The 14297-nt window shown below is 53.6% G+C and overlaps 1 protein-coding gene across 6 annotated transcripts; it reads right to left on the bottom strand.

Moving 5' to 3' along the window:
• Positions 1-3070: 3070 nt before the first annotated feature.
• Positions 3071-13808, bottom strand: Pbxip1 (PBX homeobox interacting protein 1). Of its 6 annotated transcripts, none has more exons than XM_023713656.1 (13): positions 13744-13808; positions 11692-11809; positions 11445-11590; positions 11205-11291; positions 9178-9304; positions 8940-9004; positions 8710-8881; positions 7051-7284; positions 6933-6956; positions 6591-6673; positions 6357-6488; positions 4438-5642; positions 3071-4001 (listed from the first exon to the last, which is right to left on the bottom strand). In XM_023713656.1, exons 3-13 carry the CDS (start codon positions 11541-11543, stop codon positions 3908-3910), a joined length of 2322 nt encoding a protein of 773 aa, XP_023569424.1. In that variant the 5' UTR covers positions 11544-11590; positions 11692-11809; positions 13744-13808; the 3' UTR covers positions 3071-3907. The 6 variants fall into 6 exon arrangements, with proteins under 6 accessions (XP_023569424.1, XP_023569425.1, XP_023569427.1 ...); XM_023713657.1 differs by having other exon boundaries at positions 11445-11514; XM_023713659.1 differs by lacking the exon at positions 11445-11590.
• Positions 13809-14297: the final 489 nt, after the last annotated feature.

The raw sequence follows: 14297 nt of genomic DNA, 5'->3' as shown, positions 1-14297 counted from the left end.
TACTACAAACCCCTCTGCCCCTATGTCAATAGTTCAGTCTCCTCTTAGAGGTTAAGTAAAATAAAAATAATCACTATTTTAACAGGACCGTATCCACAGGGTCCACGTCTATGGATTCAACCAACCAATGCTTGTTTGCGCATGCGTTAGCAGTGTTTGCTAAACAATACAGCATCACAACTGTTCACACAGCACTCATATTGTATGAAATATCAGGTATGATAGTCATCTCCAGACGAATAAAGTGCATGGGAGGCTGTGCGTGGGGAATATGTAAATAGCATGCTATTTTATATCTGGGAGCTGAGCACCCATGGGTTTTGGTATCTACGGGGGTCCTGGGATGAATCCCCCTGAGATACCAAGGCATGACTGTACTACAGATTCCAAAGCCTCCCACTGTGGGCACAGGGGCTTGTTTTGGAGAGGTACCACTGTGTCCACCTCAGTGATAGGGAGGCTGAGTCCTGCCACAGCTGGGCCTCTTGCCTGAGGGACTCACTGGGCACAGCAGAGACCTGACACCCTGGGCTTTAGGCGGCAAATCCTGCTCGGGCCAAAGCTCTACTTAGAAAAGACCCTTGCCTTGCCAGGACACACTGGCACCATGAGCTTTTTTTCTGTGTTGTCCTGTGTAGGAGGGAGAAGGCACCTATTCTAGAAGCAAAATACTAAAAGGCTGGGCTACAACCTTATGGGGGCCTCTGAGGGGAGGGACAGGCCTCTCCGACAAAAGCTAAGTGGTCAGTGAGAGACTTTGCAGGTCAGGCAGCTGAGGGCTGTAGCAGCAAGGGGCGAGAGCAGGTGTTATGTGAACAACATCTCCCACTCTCTCTCTGCAATGTCCTTCCCCGGCCCCTGCTGTCAGCATGTGAAGGGCCCAGGCACATCTGTGGCCCAGAACAAGGCCTGATAATATTATCTACATCAGCAATGGCCATTGAGGTTCCCATGGCAACAGCCAGCCTGCCCAGTGTCTGTCCTTGGGCCCAGCAGAGGAGGCTGGAAGTTGCCCTCTAAAGAAGCACACGTTTTAGACCTCCAGGAGATCAAGAGGGTATCAGACCCACCACCACCCCACTGTACCCCAAAACAGGTGGGAATGAAGGGCAGTGGAGAAAGGCTGGCTCCTAGAGGACTTGGGAGGCAGGGAGAGACAGGGGAGATCCCAGAGGTGACAGACCAGGGGGTAGGAGTGGCAGGGGGGTAGGGGCAGCAGAGAGATAAGAGCATGGGAGGAAAGGGCAGCTGGAGAAGCCAGGAGAGGACTGAGAGCTAGAGAATGAGAGGCAGGAAGGGGTTGGGGAGATGGCTCAGTAGAATAAGCACTTGGGGCCTGAGTTCAATCCCCAGTTCCACCAAAGAGAGAGGGAGAGAGAGAGAGAGAGAGAGAGAGAGAGAGAGAGAGAGAGAGAGAGAGAGAGAGAGAGAGAGAATGAGAGACAGGGAAAAGAGAAATGGCAGACAAAGGGCCCACTGGGAGAGGAGTTTGGGGAACTGGCCAAAGCACACAGAACTTTTGCTCTTGAACTAGAGGGCCCAAGAGTGCTATTTATGCTAGTGATTCCCCTGAGCCCATAGACTGGGCCCATAGAGTTGTGAGGGTGACATTTACAGACAGACAGAAGCCAGGGGCAGCAAAGGCCAAAGGCCTAAACTGAGAGGGCTTGCCCTAGCCATCGGAAGCCCCCACAGAGATGAGCAGCAGAGTCCACAGCATCACCCCACCCCGGGCAGGCCAGGAACCACCCCATCCACTTGGTCAGGACAGAACAGCTCCCTCGCCTCTACACACTGGCCCCTGGTCCAGACAGCATCCTATGGTCCTGTGCTCCCCCAACTTACGTTTACAGGGGTGCCTGAGTGTGATGGGGCTTCACAGGGGTGTGAGGACAACTGCCCAAGGGCACCCCAGAGAAGGGTAATCAAGCAAGTGCCTGATGTCCCTAGTGTTCAGGCCCTTCCTAACATGCTGCTTGGATTGTGGCTTTCTTTTCCTGATACCCTGGTTTGCAAGAACTCAGCTTAGCACATCTACTTCCCAGCTAAGACCAAGGGGTTTAGGGGCACAGCCCCTCCCCCCAGCCTTATGAGAGTTCAGTAGGCAGAAGAAAGGAAGTGGGCCCTAGAAATGAAGTCCAGAGGCCCCAAGAGGCTGAAGTGAGTGAGAGCCAACACGCTCTAGGAGCCCAGAAGGCCATGTGCTTCCTCACCCCTAGGTGCAGGACAGGACGCAGCTCCTGCCAACTGTCCAGCCTGCCTTTCTTCTCAGCTACCCTGGTGGCGGGTCAGTTGTTTAGGCAGCAAGGATTCTGACCACTTCCACAGGGTGAGTAACATGAACAGCATAAAACTAGGCCTTCTGAGGAACACAAGTCCACTGAGCCTGGCGCCCAATCCAAGCCCTGGCACTGCGCCAGTCTGTACTTGCTTCTCCCAATCTCCATTCCAGAAACACAAGATTCCTTTTTAAATCTGTCCAGCCTGGCAGGAAGTTCTTCCCTAGGCCTAGCTGCAGGGGTCTCCTGCTGTAGGACTTGGGCTCCACCGGACACGAAGCCTTTCAGCATCTGTGTTCCCGGGGTCTCGCTGTTTCCAGTACACACTTGACAACACATGTCTACACAATGAGCGTTCCACCCACAGGCCTGCCTGCCCCACACCAGAATTAAATGAGCTCATACACTTAAATCCTTTAAAAAGTGTCACACAGCACCTCCTGAGTAATCAGAAATCAGTCACTGCCCCCTTCTAGAGCCTGTGGTTCCACCCCTCCTAACTGACACACTTCCCTGACCTGCCTCACCAGCAGACACCCAGGGAGGTCAAAGAGCCAGTCTGGTAAGCACAGACCTCAAGGAGGACTCCCCAGAGAGGACTCTGGGGCTTCTGGAGCGAGCAGCCAACGGACCAGGCCCTGGGGTCGGTGGGGAGGGTCAGGATGTCTGGAGTGCAGGTGAAGCCAGGGTGCCACCCAGTGGCCTCCTCACCTTCCCAGCCCCACCCACATGCCAGGGTGAAGGCTTTCTTCCCTTGCCCAAGCTTGCTTCAAATACAGCAAAAATTTGAGTGCCAAAATCAGGGGATATCACTTTATTTAATCTCTTTCTCAGCCTTTTGATCCCCTTTTAAGAGGATGAGAAACCCAAGGGTTACAGAGATTAATTTGCCCAAGATCGTTTAGCCCAGAGCTGGGCCCAAGGCCCACACTCCAGAGCCAATGCTCTCGTCTAGTCATTCTTCCACCTCTCCTAGGGGTGCAGGAGGGGCAGCTGTGAGCTCATGGTGCCTGGGCTTGGTGAGAGGGAAGGCAGGGGGGACAAGCCGGGACAGTGACTGAGTGCCAAGTTGGAGACACCCCTGCCACGAGTCTGCAGTTCACATGGCAAAGCTGGCCACGTGAGAAGCAGGGAGAAAAGGGACTTCACCCTCCAGGGACAGCTGCTTCCAAATCTAACAAAACCCCACAGCAAGCCCTGGCGCTGGGCCTCCTGCCATCAACTCTAGTCAGTCCCAGGGGGCGCTGGGTCAGTGTGCGGAGCAGAAGGCACCCAGAAGAGTGAAGGCTCTCTGGTTTCAAAACCAGAATGCCCTCCCCCTAAAAACAGGGCCCCTTTGCATCCCCCCTTCATGCAGGGGGACGCAATGCACTCACAATCAGGGTGCAGGGCCTGTGCCCAGGGACCTCGGCATTTGCACACATTTGCATAGACAGCAGGCAGGTCCAGATAATGCCTTTTCTAGAGAAAGTGGTATCAGTGCAGGGCTGGGTGCTCCGCTCTCCTCGGTGAAGGATACCCCAAGGACACCAGCCAAGCCAGGAGAGGCCAACTGAATGGTCTGTTGCAGCCAAGAGTGAGATGCTGCCGGGATCACAGGGCCAAGACTGTGCCCACACAAACAGGACTCAGCCTCGGTGGTAGTGCGGAGAGTGGTGGCTGTGCTCCTCCCTGGGCCCCATAACTCCGGGGCTCCGAAAGTGCTTGTCTTTCTTCCCTGACCTGTGAGGGGACATGGGATTAGAGGAGAAAGATGCCTTGAGGAGACAATACCCTGTTGAGAAGGGACTCCCAAGAAAGGGACTCTTTCTCCTAATGAGGCCAGCTCAAGGGGTCACCACCATGCGTGGGGGAAGACCTGGTTTCCCAGAATGGAGGCTTCAGCTGGGGGGGCAGGAAGATGGGGTCTTCTTCCATATACCCCAGACCAGCAGGTACAGGCAAGGGAGGACAACTCGGGAGAACCCCCTGTACCACTCTAAAAGGGAACTCCTCAGGAGTTCTTCAGAAAGTACATGGATGCCTTCTCGAAGGGAAGCAAGCTAGGGCCAACCTGGGGAGTTCTTAAAGGCCTCCACTTAGGGGCCTGGCTCCTTCACATTCCTCCCAGATGTACCAATTCCGTCTCAAAAGACTGGGGTCCCCCACAGCTGCCCACCTTCTCTTCAGTGCTTTGTCTCCAAAAAAGTGGCTAAAGATGAAGTCCTCGAAGTCGTCCACCTCATCGTCATCGCCCGTCTGCCTCACTGCCACCTCCTCCAGGCTGTCCTCCAAGGCATCCACAAAGTCCCGGAAGCGGAGGCGGTCATGCCGGAAGATGCCATCCTCACCAAAGTAAGCAGGCAAGAGGGGTAGCTCCTTGGCCAGCTGCCCAGCCCAGGGAAGCTGCTCAAGGTATGTCCTCAGCAGAGAGGCCAGCTCCTGTTGCCGCACTGGGGCCAGCTCTGTGCCAAAGAAGGTCAGGCCCTCCTGCCGGGCACACCCAGCCACACCTGAGCAGCCCTGGGGGGCCTTGTACTTGCGCCTCAACAGCTCCTTCCAGGGGTGCAGCGAGTCCTGGTTGTCTTTAGCCCCTTCTCTCCCGTGGGGATGCCTCTGCCTTTCTCCAGAGTGGGGACTCCCACTTTTCCACGCAGCTTCTTTGGAGTCCTGTTGTTTCCTATCCTTCTGGCCCCCCCACTGCTGTCCCCTCAGTCTGTCCTCCTTCCACCTCCCTGCCAGCTCCCTGTCCTCACCCTCAAAGCTCTTCTTCCTCTCCCAGCCAGACTCCTCCCTCCTATGCTTCCAGTGCTCAGCTTTCCTGTCCCTCTGCCCATCATGCCACTTCTTTCTTGCCCATCGGGGCTTCTGATGCCAGGCCTCTGAAGCATTGGCAGGGACCCCAGGGTCTGGGCCCCAGTTCTCCAGGCCCTTCAGTGTCTGGGCCAATCTGTGGCCCAGCTCAGCCAGGCCAGCGTGAGCTGAGTCCCCTTGGCCAGCGTTCCGCAAGCTCTTCTGCAGGTCCTGCTGCACAGAGCCCAGCAGCTGTCGCTGTCTCTGCAGCTCCTTCCTCAGCACCTGGGCTTCTTCCTCCAGCTTCGCCTTCTCCTCTAGGAAGTTGGACGCCAGCTCTGGCCCCCGGGGGCCTTGCTCTGCGGTGAGCTTGCCCCCCTGTGCGCCGTGGCGCTGGCTGAGGCACACCCCATCTGGGCCCTGGATGCAGTCAGACCTCAGCTCCTGGAGTCGCGTCCGTAGCTGCTGCAACTCTGACTCCAGGGCCCGCTGGGAAGCCTCACCCTGCTGCAGGGCACTCCGGAGCCGGGCATTCTCCTCCTCCAGCCCTTTGGGCTGTTGCATGAGGCTCTGAAGCTCTTCTTTCTGGGCCTAGAATGTGGTTAGGGATGGAAGAAACCATAAAGAGTCCTTTTCAGGATGGATCTGATGCCTTTTATCTTGATTGCATCCCATTGGAGTGAACAGGTAACTTAACCCTTTTACAGCCTGGGACACCCAGATGATTTGATTCTCAGTGTCTTACCAATGCCATCACCTCTCCCACTCCCCACCCCTCTGCCAAACCCCGAGCCTTGAATCCCCAAATTCCACCCTGGGCCTCAGCATCTATGTCACCACACAAGCACACTTCTTAAGTTCCCTTAAAGGTAGCCAATAGGTAGCTCCAGGCCCATTTCCAGCTCCCACACCCAGAGCCGACACTGTCAACTGATCGTAGCACTTGGCATGAGCCTTGGATGTTCTTCAAACCCTTCTCTGACAATACTCAGAGGAAGAACATATCAGTCAATCAGAGGTGAAATGCCACGAAATACATGCCAGCCCTGGTCCAGACCTTGGCAGGAGGAAGGCAAACACACTAGGCAAGCTCAAGGTGTATGTGTGGAAAGGGAAAACTCCTTTTTTTTTTTTTTTGCAGTACCAGGGATTGAACTCAGACCCTTGCACTCGCCAGGCAAGCACTTATTCTACTGAGCTATCTCCCCGGCCCCTGAAAACTCTTTTTTGGGATGGACACTAAGACAGACACCGGGATGGAGGAGGGGGCTAGATAACAGCCTATACCCTCCTTCCTGTGCCTACCTGCAGCTGGGCCTGCAGCAGCCGGATGTCCTGGTTCTCCTTGGCCAGCCTGTCCAGCAGCAGACCCATGTTATGCAGGCTGGGGACACTGTCAGTAGAAACTGAGGCCTGCAGCTGGTCCACGAGTCCATCCTGAGGACAGAAGATCCAGCCACCTCACGCTGTCCCACAGCCCAGTAGCCTGGGTTCTCCCCAGCAGGTCCCACACCTGTGGAGACACAGCTTCACACATACCTGCCCACTGCCCACAGCATCCACCAGCTCAGTGTCTGAGCCAGTACCAGGGAAGACCTGCAGCTCTGCTTCCTCCATGGGCCCTGCAGGAAAATGAGCTCCTGAAGCCAGCATCACTCCCGCTCTCAGGCACCCCTTCCCGCTGTGAACATACCCTACAGTCCAGGTCTAGCTAGGTAAAGGTGTCACCTGAACAGCTGACAAGGTTAGAAAGTGGGAAATCATGTGCAACCCCAAACACACTGCCCCCAACCCAGAGAACACACACACACACACACACACACACACACACACACACACACACACATCAACAAGCACAAGTCAGGGCCCCTCCCCACTCACCAGTCTCCGACTCTGAGAGGCCACCTGAGTATAAAGAGGGAAGCCTAGTGAGGCCTCAGGGTGGAATGGAGGGAGGCAGGGCACAAGCAGGCAGGAGGACGAGTAAGGCTCCACTCACCAGAGAAGAGGAGAATCCCCAGGCCCAGCAGAACCAGGGCCCCCAGAAGACACATGTTGAGCGAGATGCCCAGCTCCCCATTGGCAACCTCGCCCTTGGCCTGTTCCTCCATGCCCAAGGCTGCCAAAGTCTGAGGTAGGATGGGTTGGCGGCCCCGTCGTCTCCGCAGGCCCTCCGTGTCCACGTCAGTATCATCCTCACTGGTGGAGCAGAGGCCTTCCTCTCTAATCCAAGCTAGGGAAGGGCACAGGACAGTGAAGCCAATGGAGAGGCAAGATGCAGAGAGGAAGTAGAAGAGGACACAGAGAGACCCCCAGCCAAACCACAGAGAAGACACACAGGGACCCTGCCCATCAATGATCCCTGCTTCTGCCCAGACTGGAAATAGGAGAACTGTCCTTTCAATCTACAAGTGACAAGAGTCTCAAAATGAAAAGTTAATTATAAGAGCTGGAGTTATAGCTCAGTCCAAAGGCCCTAGGTTTAATCCCTTGTACTGCAAAGAGGAGGAGGAAGAGGGAGAGGGGAGGAAGCCAAGAGCCATTTTCATTCTTAAAAGCATCCTCCTTCCTCCAGTGTGTGCCTTGTGTTAAGTTTGTGCAGGGCTTGCCATCCTTCTGGGATCTCTGGGGACCCTCCATCTGTGCCTCTCAGTCTGCCATCCCAGCTCACCTCCGCTCCTGTGGACAGCAGTGGTCTTCCTGGCACCTTCTCTGCTTCTCTCTCCATCCACAGGGTCACAACCCTCTCACCTGCCCCATGCTGTAGTACATAAGTCCCTGACTCATAGCCCTTCCAGGCCTCCCAGGAGATCCAGACCTGTGTGTCTGAACACCCAGGAACTCCCTTCTAGAACTTCCTCAGGACCAGACTGTCTCTTCTCTGGGTCCCTTGGTCAAGGGAAAGGCACCACTGTGACCATCTGGCTAGCCTATGCTTCCTCTTCTCTTCACACCAGAAGCCTGACACATGAGTCCATGAAGCCTCCAGTCCTCCTTCCTCACAACCCCAGAGAACTACCTTGATTCAGGTCAGATCACTGCAAGGGCTCTGCTGTACCTAGCCTCTACCTCCCTGTCCCCAACAGAGGCAACTTCTGCACATCTCTCCATAGCCATGACCCCCACCCTGGCTCTGTAGATGCTGCAGTCTTGGCCTAGAATGTTCTCTTCTTCCTGGGCTCCCTACTTTCTGCTCCTATGCTTGACGATCCACTCAAATGGCACCTCCATTTGCCTCTCTCGTGCCCTCAGTCTCTTCCTGACTGGACTGCTGCCCTGTCCATTGGGAGCCCCTTCATTACACCTACTTTCTGTGCCTTCCTGGGTCTGACTGGCATCCTAGCTCAGTCTGGTCTGCTCCTTAAGAGTTCATGAAGCACCCACCTTCCCTCCTCCCAGACCCAGAGCCAGCACAAGAAGGGGACTCTGAAAAGGAGGACTAAGTTCTGGAAGCAAGAAAAAAGGAGGTCCCAAGGTATAGGAGAAGAGTCAGCCAGGTGGGGGCCCTGTCATGTGGTACTGGTCAAATCGCTGAAGTTGTCTGAGCCCAGTGTCTTTAGTGGTATGGTAAGAAAGGACCTGAGTCCGAGCTCCGACCGTATCGACAGCTGTTCCCTCTCTCACACATTCCAGGGGGAGGAAAGAAAGGGGCTCTTACCTGCTTGGGGCTTGGAAGGCCGGCTCTGCACGTCCTCAAGGTCTTGTGTGTCTGGGCCCAGGCTTGTTGCCATGGAAGTTTCCTGCATGTCTCCCTGAACCGCTGTGTCTCCTGGCCCAGGGGGCTCCACATCAGGACCATCTCCTCCCACAGCAGCCTGGTAGGGGCACAGCTATGAGCAGGATCCACCCCTGCTCACCACCCATCCTGCCCCAGATGAAGGTCCTCACCTTGGCCTCGGCCTCCTCAGGCCCAGTGGGATGAGTCTGGGGACTTTCCGTCTGGAAAAAGTTCTCTGTGGTGAGAGAAAAGGCCCAGGAAAAAACACTGCCCCCGCTGAACTTCCTACTCTGCCTCTGGCCACATGTACCCCTACCAGGCTTGACAACTAAGCAGCACCCCTGTCCCCCAGGAAATGGGAACCCCTGGAGAAGAGCGGCACCACCATGATCCCTAGACCCCCGTTACCTTCGCCATCCAAGGTCCCAGCTAATTCTTCACCATCCTCCTTGGAGGAGTTTTGAGATACCTGGGGTGCTGTCTCAGCTTTAAGGTCGGACCTGGGTTCTGGGCCCAAGATTTCCACAGGCAGGCTCTGGAGAGGGAAAAAGCACAGAACTACTTAGAGGAAGGCCAGCAGGACAGAAACAGGGGTAGGGGTACTCTAGTGGGGCCCCTGGCGCCAGTTGCACACTCAGGAACCCCCCACTCATGTCTCAAAAGAAATGACCACTCAGCAGGGACCTGATCCCAAGTAGGCCCATCTCAGACATTGCCTAACCTCATGGCTGCTATAAGAATCCCACAGAAGTCAGGTTATTGGTTGGGGTGGGAAGCTAAAGTTTCCTGGGTACACAAGTGTCAGAATGACGTTCCCAGGCCATTCCTCCCGCTGTCCATCTGCTTATATCCGCCAAGCTTTTCTGGCCTTTCTCGCTGGCCCAACATTCCCACACACACACCCATTCCCCAGCAGCTAGTGGCAGAAGCCCAAGTGCCCAGTCACAGACTGCCTGACTCCTGTGGTGCTCACGGCCCAGCCTCCAGCCTGGCCACATGGCCTCAGCCTCACTGCCTACCCACTGCTGGCCGCCCCATCCATGGCTCCTGTAATCCCTCCAAAAATAATTCTTGACCTTTGTAATGTTCCTTTGCAACTTTCAAATGATATTTTTCTCATGGCTACCCCTACAGTGCCAAGACTCATACCCTCGCTTTCCAGGGGAGGACAGAGAGGCAAAGTGGCTTCCCCAGGTCCTTCAGCTGTCAGCAAGGACGGTCCAGGAGGTCAGGGCTGCCTGAGAGTACTGTACCTATCCAGTGACCATCTGCCCCCCCTCTGCCAGCAAGCTCCAGGCCAGGTGTCCTTCTCCAGTGTCACTGCTGAAGACAACTCCCCGTTTCCAGCTTATCTAAATCGACTCCTCAGGGCAGGCCAGATAGCTCAGTGGACTAGAGCGCCTGCTTAGGCAGGTGAGGTGACCAGGGATCGATCCTCAGTGAGCAGTGCTAGCCCCACCCCAGGACAAGCTGAGTCAGGCCACTGAGATGGACATGGTGGCACATGCCTATAATCCCAGCACTTGGGAGGTGGAAAACAAGAAGATCACTACAAGTCTGATCTGTATAGTGAGACCCTGTAGATCCTGTACTAAAAAAAAAATTGATTCCTCCCCTTTCCTCCTTATGGCTCCAACCTATGCAGTCACAGGGCCTGGGATATGATACAGGGCTTGGGCTCTGACACACTGCCAATCCCCCACCATCTCCAGCCACTAATCCCCCACTTCACAAACCCCTCTCTTTCTTTTCAGGAGCACAGGAGCCCTCTGGATTCTGTTCCATCAGCTGCTACATGCATGGCTGCAGAAGCCTTCCAAATACAGTCCTTGTTCCTTTTTTTTTTTTTTTTTTCTGGCAGAACCAGGGATTGAACTCAGGCCCTTGCGCTTGCCAAGCAAGCACTAACTCTACTGAGCTATCTCCCTGGCCCTATGGTCCCTGTTCCTACACAGTGGCTTGGCCCTCTTCCAAGACAATCACCATCCTCTAACTCAGAGTCCTTCCCTAGACTGCTGATGAGGAGGAGGTCTGGTTGCCTACCAGGCCCCTAGGCCTCTTCTAGGGTTCCTAGGGTCCACCCCACCCTCATTCCAATGCTGTCTCCAATGACCTCCTCATAACCTTCCCCCACATTGCTCTCTCACTGTCACCTCCGTGACATCAGATCTTGCTGGTCTCCCCACCAGCATTTTTTTCCCTGTTCCTCTCAGCTAACCCAGATAATGCCCCTCCATGCAGGTATGATCTAAGTGCCAGTAGCCAGTCCTTGTGGCCAGTTCTCCTTTCTGCTACTGGAATTCCTTTAACAACCAGCAGGAGACAGGAGGAGATGTAGGGGACCATCAGGACCAAGGAAGGGGACACATCCAGAAAGCAGCCCAGCTCTGGAGGAACCGCCCTCCCCATGTGTTTCCCAGGCTTGCTCCTGTTACCTCTGCACCAGCTAGCACCCAGCTATTATCCGAGTCAGGGCAGGAGGCCATAGCTGCTGAGGTTCCTGGGGCTGCTGTGTCTGTTACCTGCAAAGAAAAGCTCTCTTAAGGACCAGAGTTCCCTGCAGGAGAGAGGACAGATAAAGCAGTAAAGATCAAGGGCTGTGCAGCAGCACCCAAACCCCAGCTGGTCCCAGTCCTTCTGACCCTGATACCTCAGCTCTTCTGAGCAGTATTTACCTTGCAAAGCAGCACCTGCCAACAGCCACAGAGAAGCTGCTTCTTTGGAGATCCACGGGGCCTTGGAAAACTGAACAGACCTTGAAAGGTCAAAGGCATGCAGGGCTGGAAAGGCCCTGGGGAACATCCAGTCCAACTCCCTGATGCTAGGGACAGGGAAGCAGCAGCTCAGGAAGAGCAGCAGCTAAGAGTGAGGAAAAACAAAACAAGTGGCCCCCTTCACAACATCAAGCACTTCTAAACTCACCGCCTCTTCCCTCAGGGTCCAGACAGACGTGATGGCCTCCACAATCTACACAGCATGGGTGCTCTATATGGTCTGGTTCAAGGGTTCTCTATTCCAGCTTCACACTGGTACCCTAAGACTGACTCAGTGGGGTGAAAGCCGCTCAGATGATCCTCAAGTACACCCAGGGCCGAGAGCCATGGCACAGAACACATCCACTTGGACACATCTTTAGCCAATCTCATCACTCTCTCCACTCTAAATTCTAATTTCCCTTCTTAGTAATCTGGAGAGTTTGGTCTCAGGGAACTTGAAGGTGACCAGGAAAAGGGATTTATGGCAACTATCTTGTATAAATCGCTTGTTTACAAAAATAGAAAAAAAAAAAAAAAGAATGTATCTGTGTATTCAAAGTGGTTAGGATAGATATATAGTTGCATTCTCTTAATGAATAGAATGATTTGTTCTAATGGTGTTTGTAAATAGGATCACAAGCCCACTTGTACAGCAATTAACCACTGAGAAGAATATATGCAGTGTATTATTTGTTGAAACTGTACTTCCGATTAGATTTGAAACTGTCTCATTACTATCTGTTTATCAATAAAACTTTGAAAAAAATAAAATAAAAATAAAACTATAGCTAAAGATAAAAAAAAGAAGAAGATTCTGGTGCTACCCACTGCTAATTAGCTCTGTCTTGGCAGGGTAGGGGCATGAAGCAAGGCGAAAAGAGAGGGATCCCTCCAACAAAGGCCAAGATTGTGCCCTTAGGCCAGGAAGCTTCCATCAGAAGCAGAGTGGAGTGACAGATGATAAGCTGAGACTGTGGTCCAGAGGGCCAAGGGCAACAAGTAGATGACTTGGTAAGGAATACTGGGAAAGGAGGGTAGCCGTTCTGTCCTAGAAAACAGGTACACTGCCCCCACTTGTCTGAGCTGGTTTCCGGCCTCTGTGGTGCCCTAATAATCTCCTATGGCTTTTGCCACTCAAGATCCAAGCCCAGGATGGGTGACTGACACCTGACAGCACCACTCCATATGCTCATCTCACACACACACACACACACACACACACACACACACACCCCGCAGAGTTAGGGATGTGCAATTCTCCACAGAGACCATGGGACATCCATGATGCGTCCATGGAAACCGAATGAGCCAGCACTGCGCCCGCTTCTGATTTTGGCCCCTCCCCCACTGTTCTATCATCTTCCCCTGCGCAGCCAGCACAGTTGCTGTGTATAACTGTTAACAGGTGGTGGCAGGAAGGAAGTGGCAGCAGATTGGGCTGAAGTCCCTGTTTATCCCTCGCTGTGTACAGCCTGCTCAGGTCCTCCACAACCAGGTACCATGGCAACCAGAGTGATGTCAGACCAAAGTGTTTCCATGGAAACCAGCAATGGTATTTGGGTCACCAAGAGAAACACTTTTGAAACCCAAACATGGGACAGTTTGGAACCTCTCCATTCAGGGCCCCAAACCCTGAGGCTTTTCTCTTAGCCGTATTCATCCAAGATTCCAAAATATACCCCGTTCTCCCAAGCCAGCATCTCGCTGCCTTATTTGGAAGTTGGGTCTGTTGTCTGATCTCTTCGCACCCCTGCTGTTTTGAGAGCTTTTTCTTCTCATCTATGTCTCAGAAGAAAACCCATTCCTACTTACTCTCCCCTTCCTTTCCATTCAGCAGAATTCAACAAAAATATTCTGTAAGGATCATCACAAACTTACGCTATTTCTAAAAAACAGCTAAAGGGGGAGCTCTCTCATTCAATACAAAACTAGGAAATCGCGCCTCTATTTTCTACCCTTCTACCAAACTCTAACTCTAGTTGTTCTCCCAAACTCTAATGCAAAGGACCTAGAGCCACAAGAACCCGTCTGGGGAACTCAGAGCAAATTTCTGCTTGGAAATACCCGCCCCTCCTTACGCCCAGCCCTAAATCCTTTAAAAAGCTGCTCTGTGGACTCCAGGTGGCAGCCATGCCTTCTAGAGCTCTGCTCTACTCTCCAGTAATCCCTTCTCACAGAGGGGGTCTGAAGGCCCCTTCCCAGCCAGGGCATTCATTACCTGACCGGACCCAGCTCTCCCTTCCGTCTTCAGATAACTTGTTGCTGCCTTCCCAGGTTTCCAGCCTAAGGAAACGTGAGTGGTTACGTCACTGAAGATTGACCAATAAAAAGTCTACTTCCCCGAAGGGGGCGGAAACTTTTCACCAATAAAAACTGAATTTGCGAATCCGGGAGGGGAAAAAAGAGAACTACGGAGGCTCTAATCCCCTGGTTTACCTGCTAGTGGGCGAGGTTCCAGCAAACTGGACTTTTGAGTGAAGTCAGCCCCTTTCTCGTCTGGATCTTATAGAGGAAGGCCTAAATTGAAAGGCCTTTGTGTCTTCCAAAACAAGGACAAGGGCCACACTGACCCCGGGACAGATAGAAACAGCTGTAGGATGGGGGAGGGGCGAGTGGTGAGTGGCAATCGTGTTTAGAAATAGCCCTTCTGCCACCCTCCCTACTCATTCCAACGCAGGCTGTTCGAGGGTGCCACTGCTACTTTAAGAGGACGGGGGTGGGGGCCTGAAAAGCATCCAAAAATTAAATCTGCTACAAGGCAGATAAGGCCTT

Source organism: Octodon degus, unplaced genomic scaffold (assembly GCF_000260255.1).
Source record: "Octodon degus isolate 3935 unplaced genomic scaffold, OctDeg1.0 scaffold00032, whole genome shotgun sequence".
Classification (NCBI taxonomy): domain Eukaryota; kingdom Metazoa; phylum Chordata; class Mammalia; order Rodentia; family Octodontidae; genus Octodon; species Octodon degus.
This window is presented reverse-complemented; position numbering and strand designations above follow the sequence as displayed.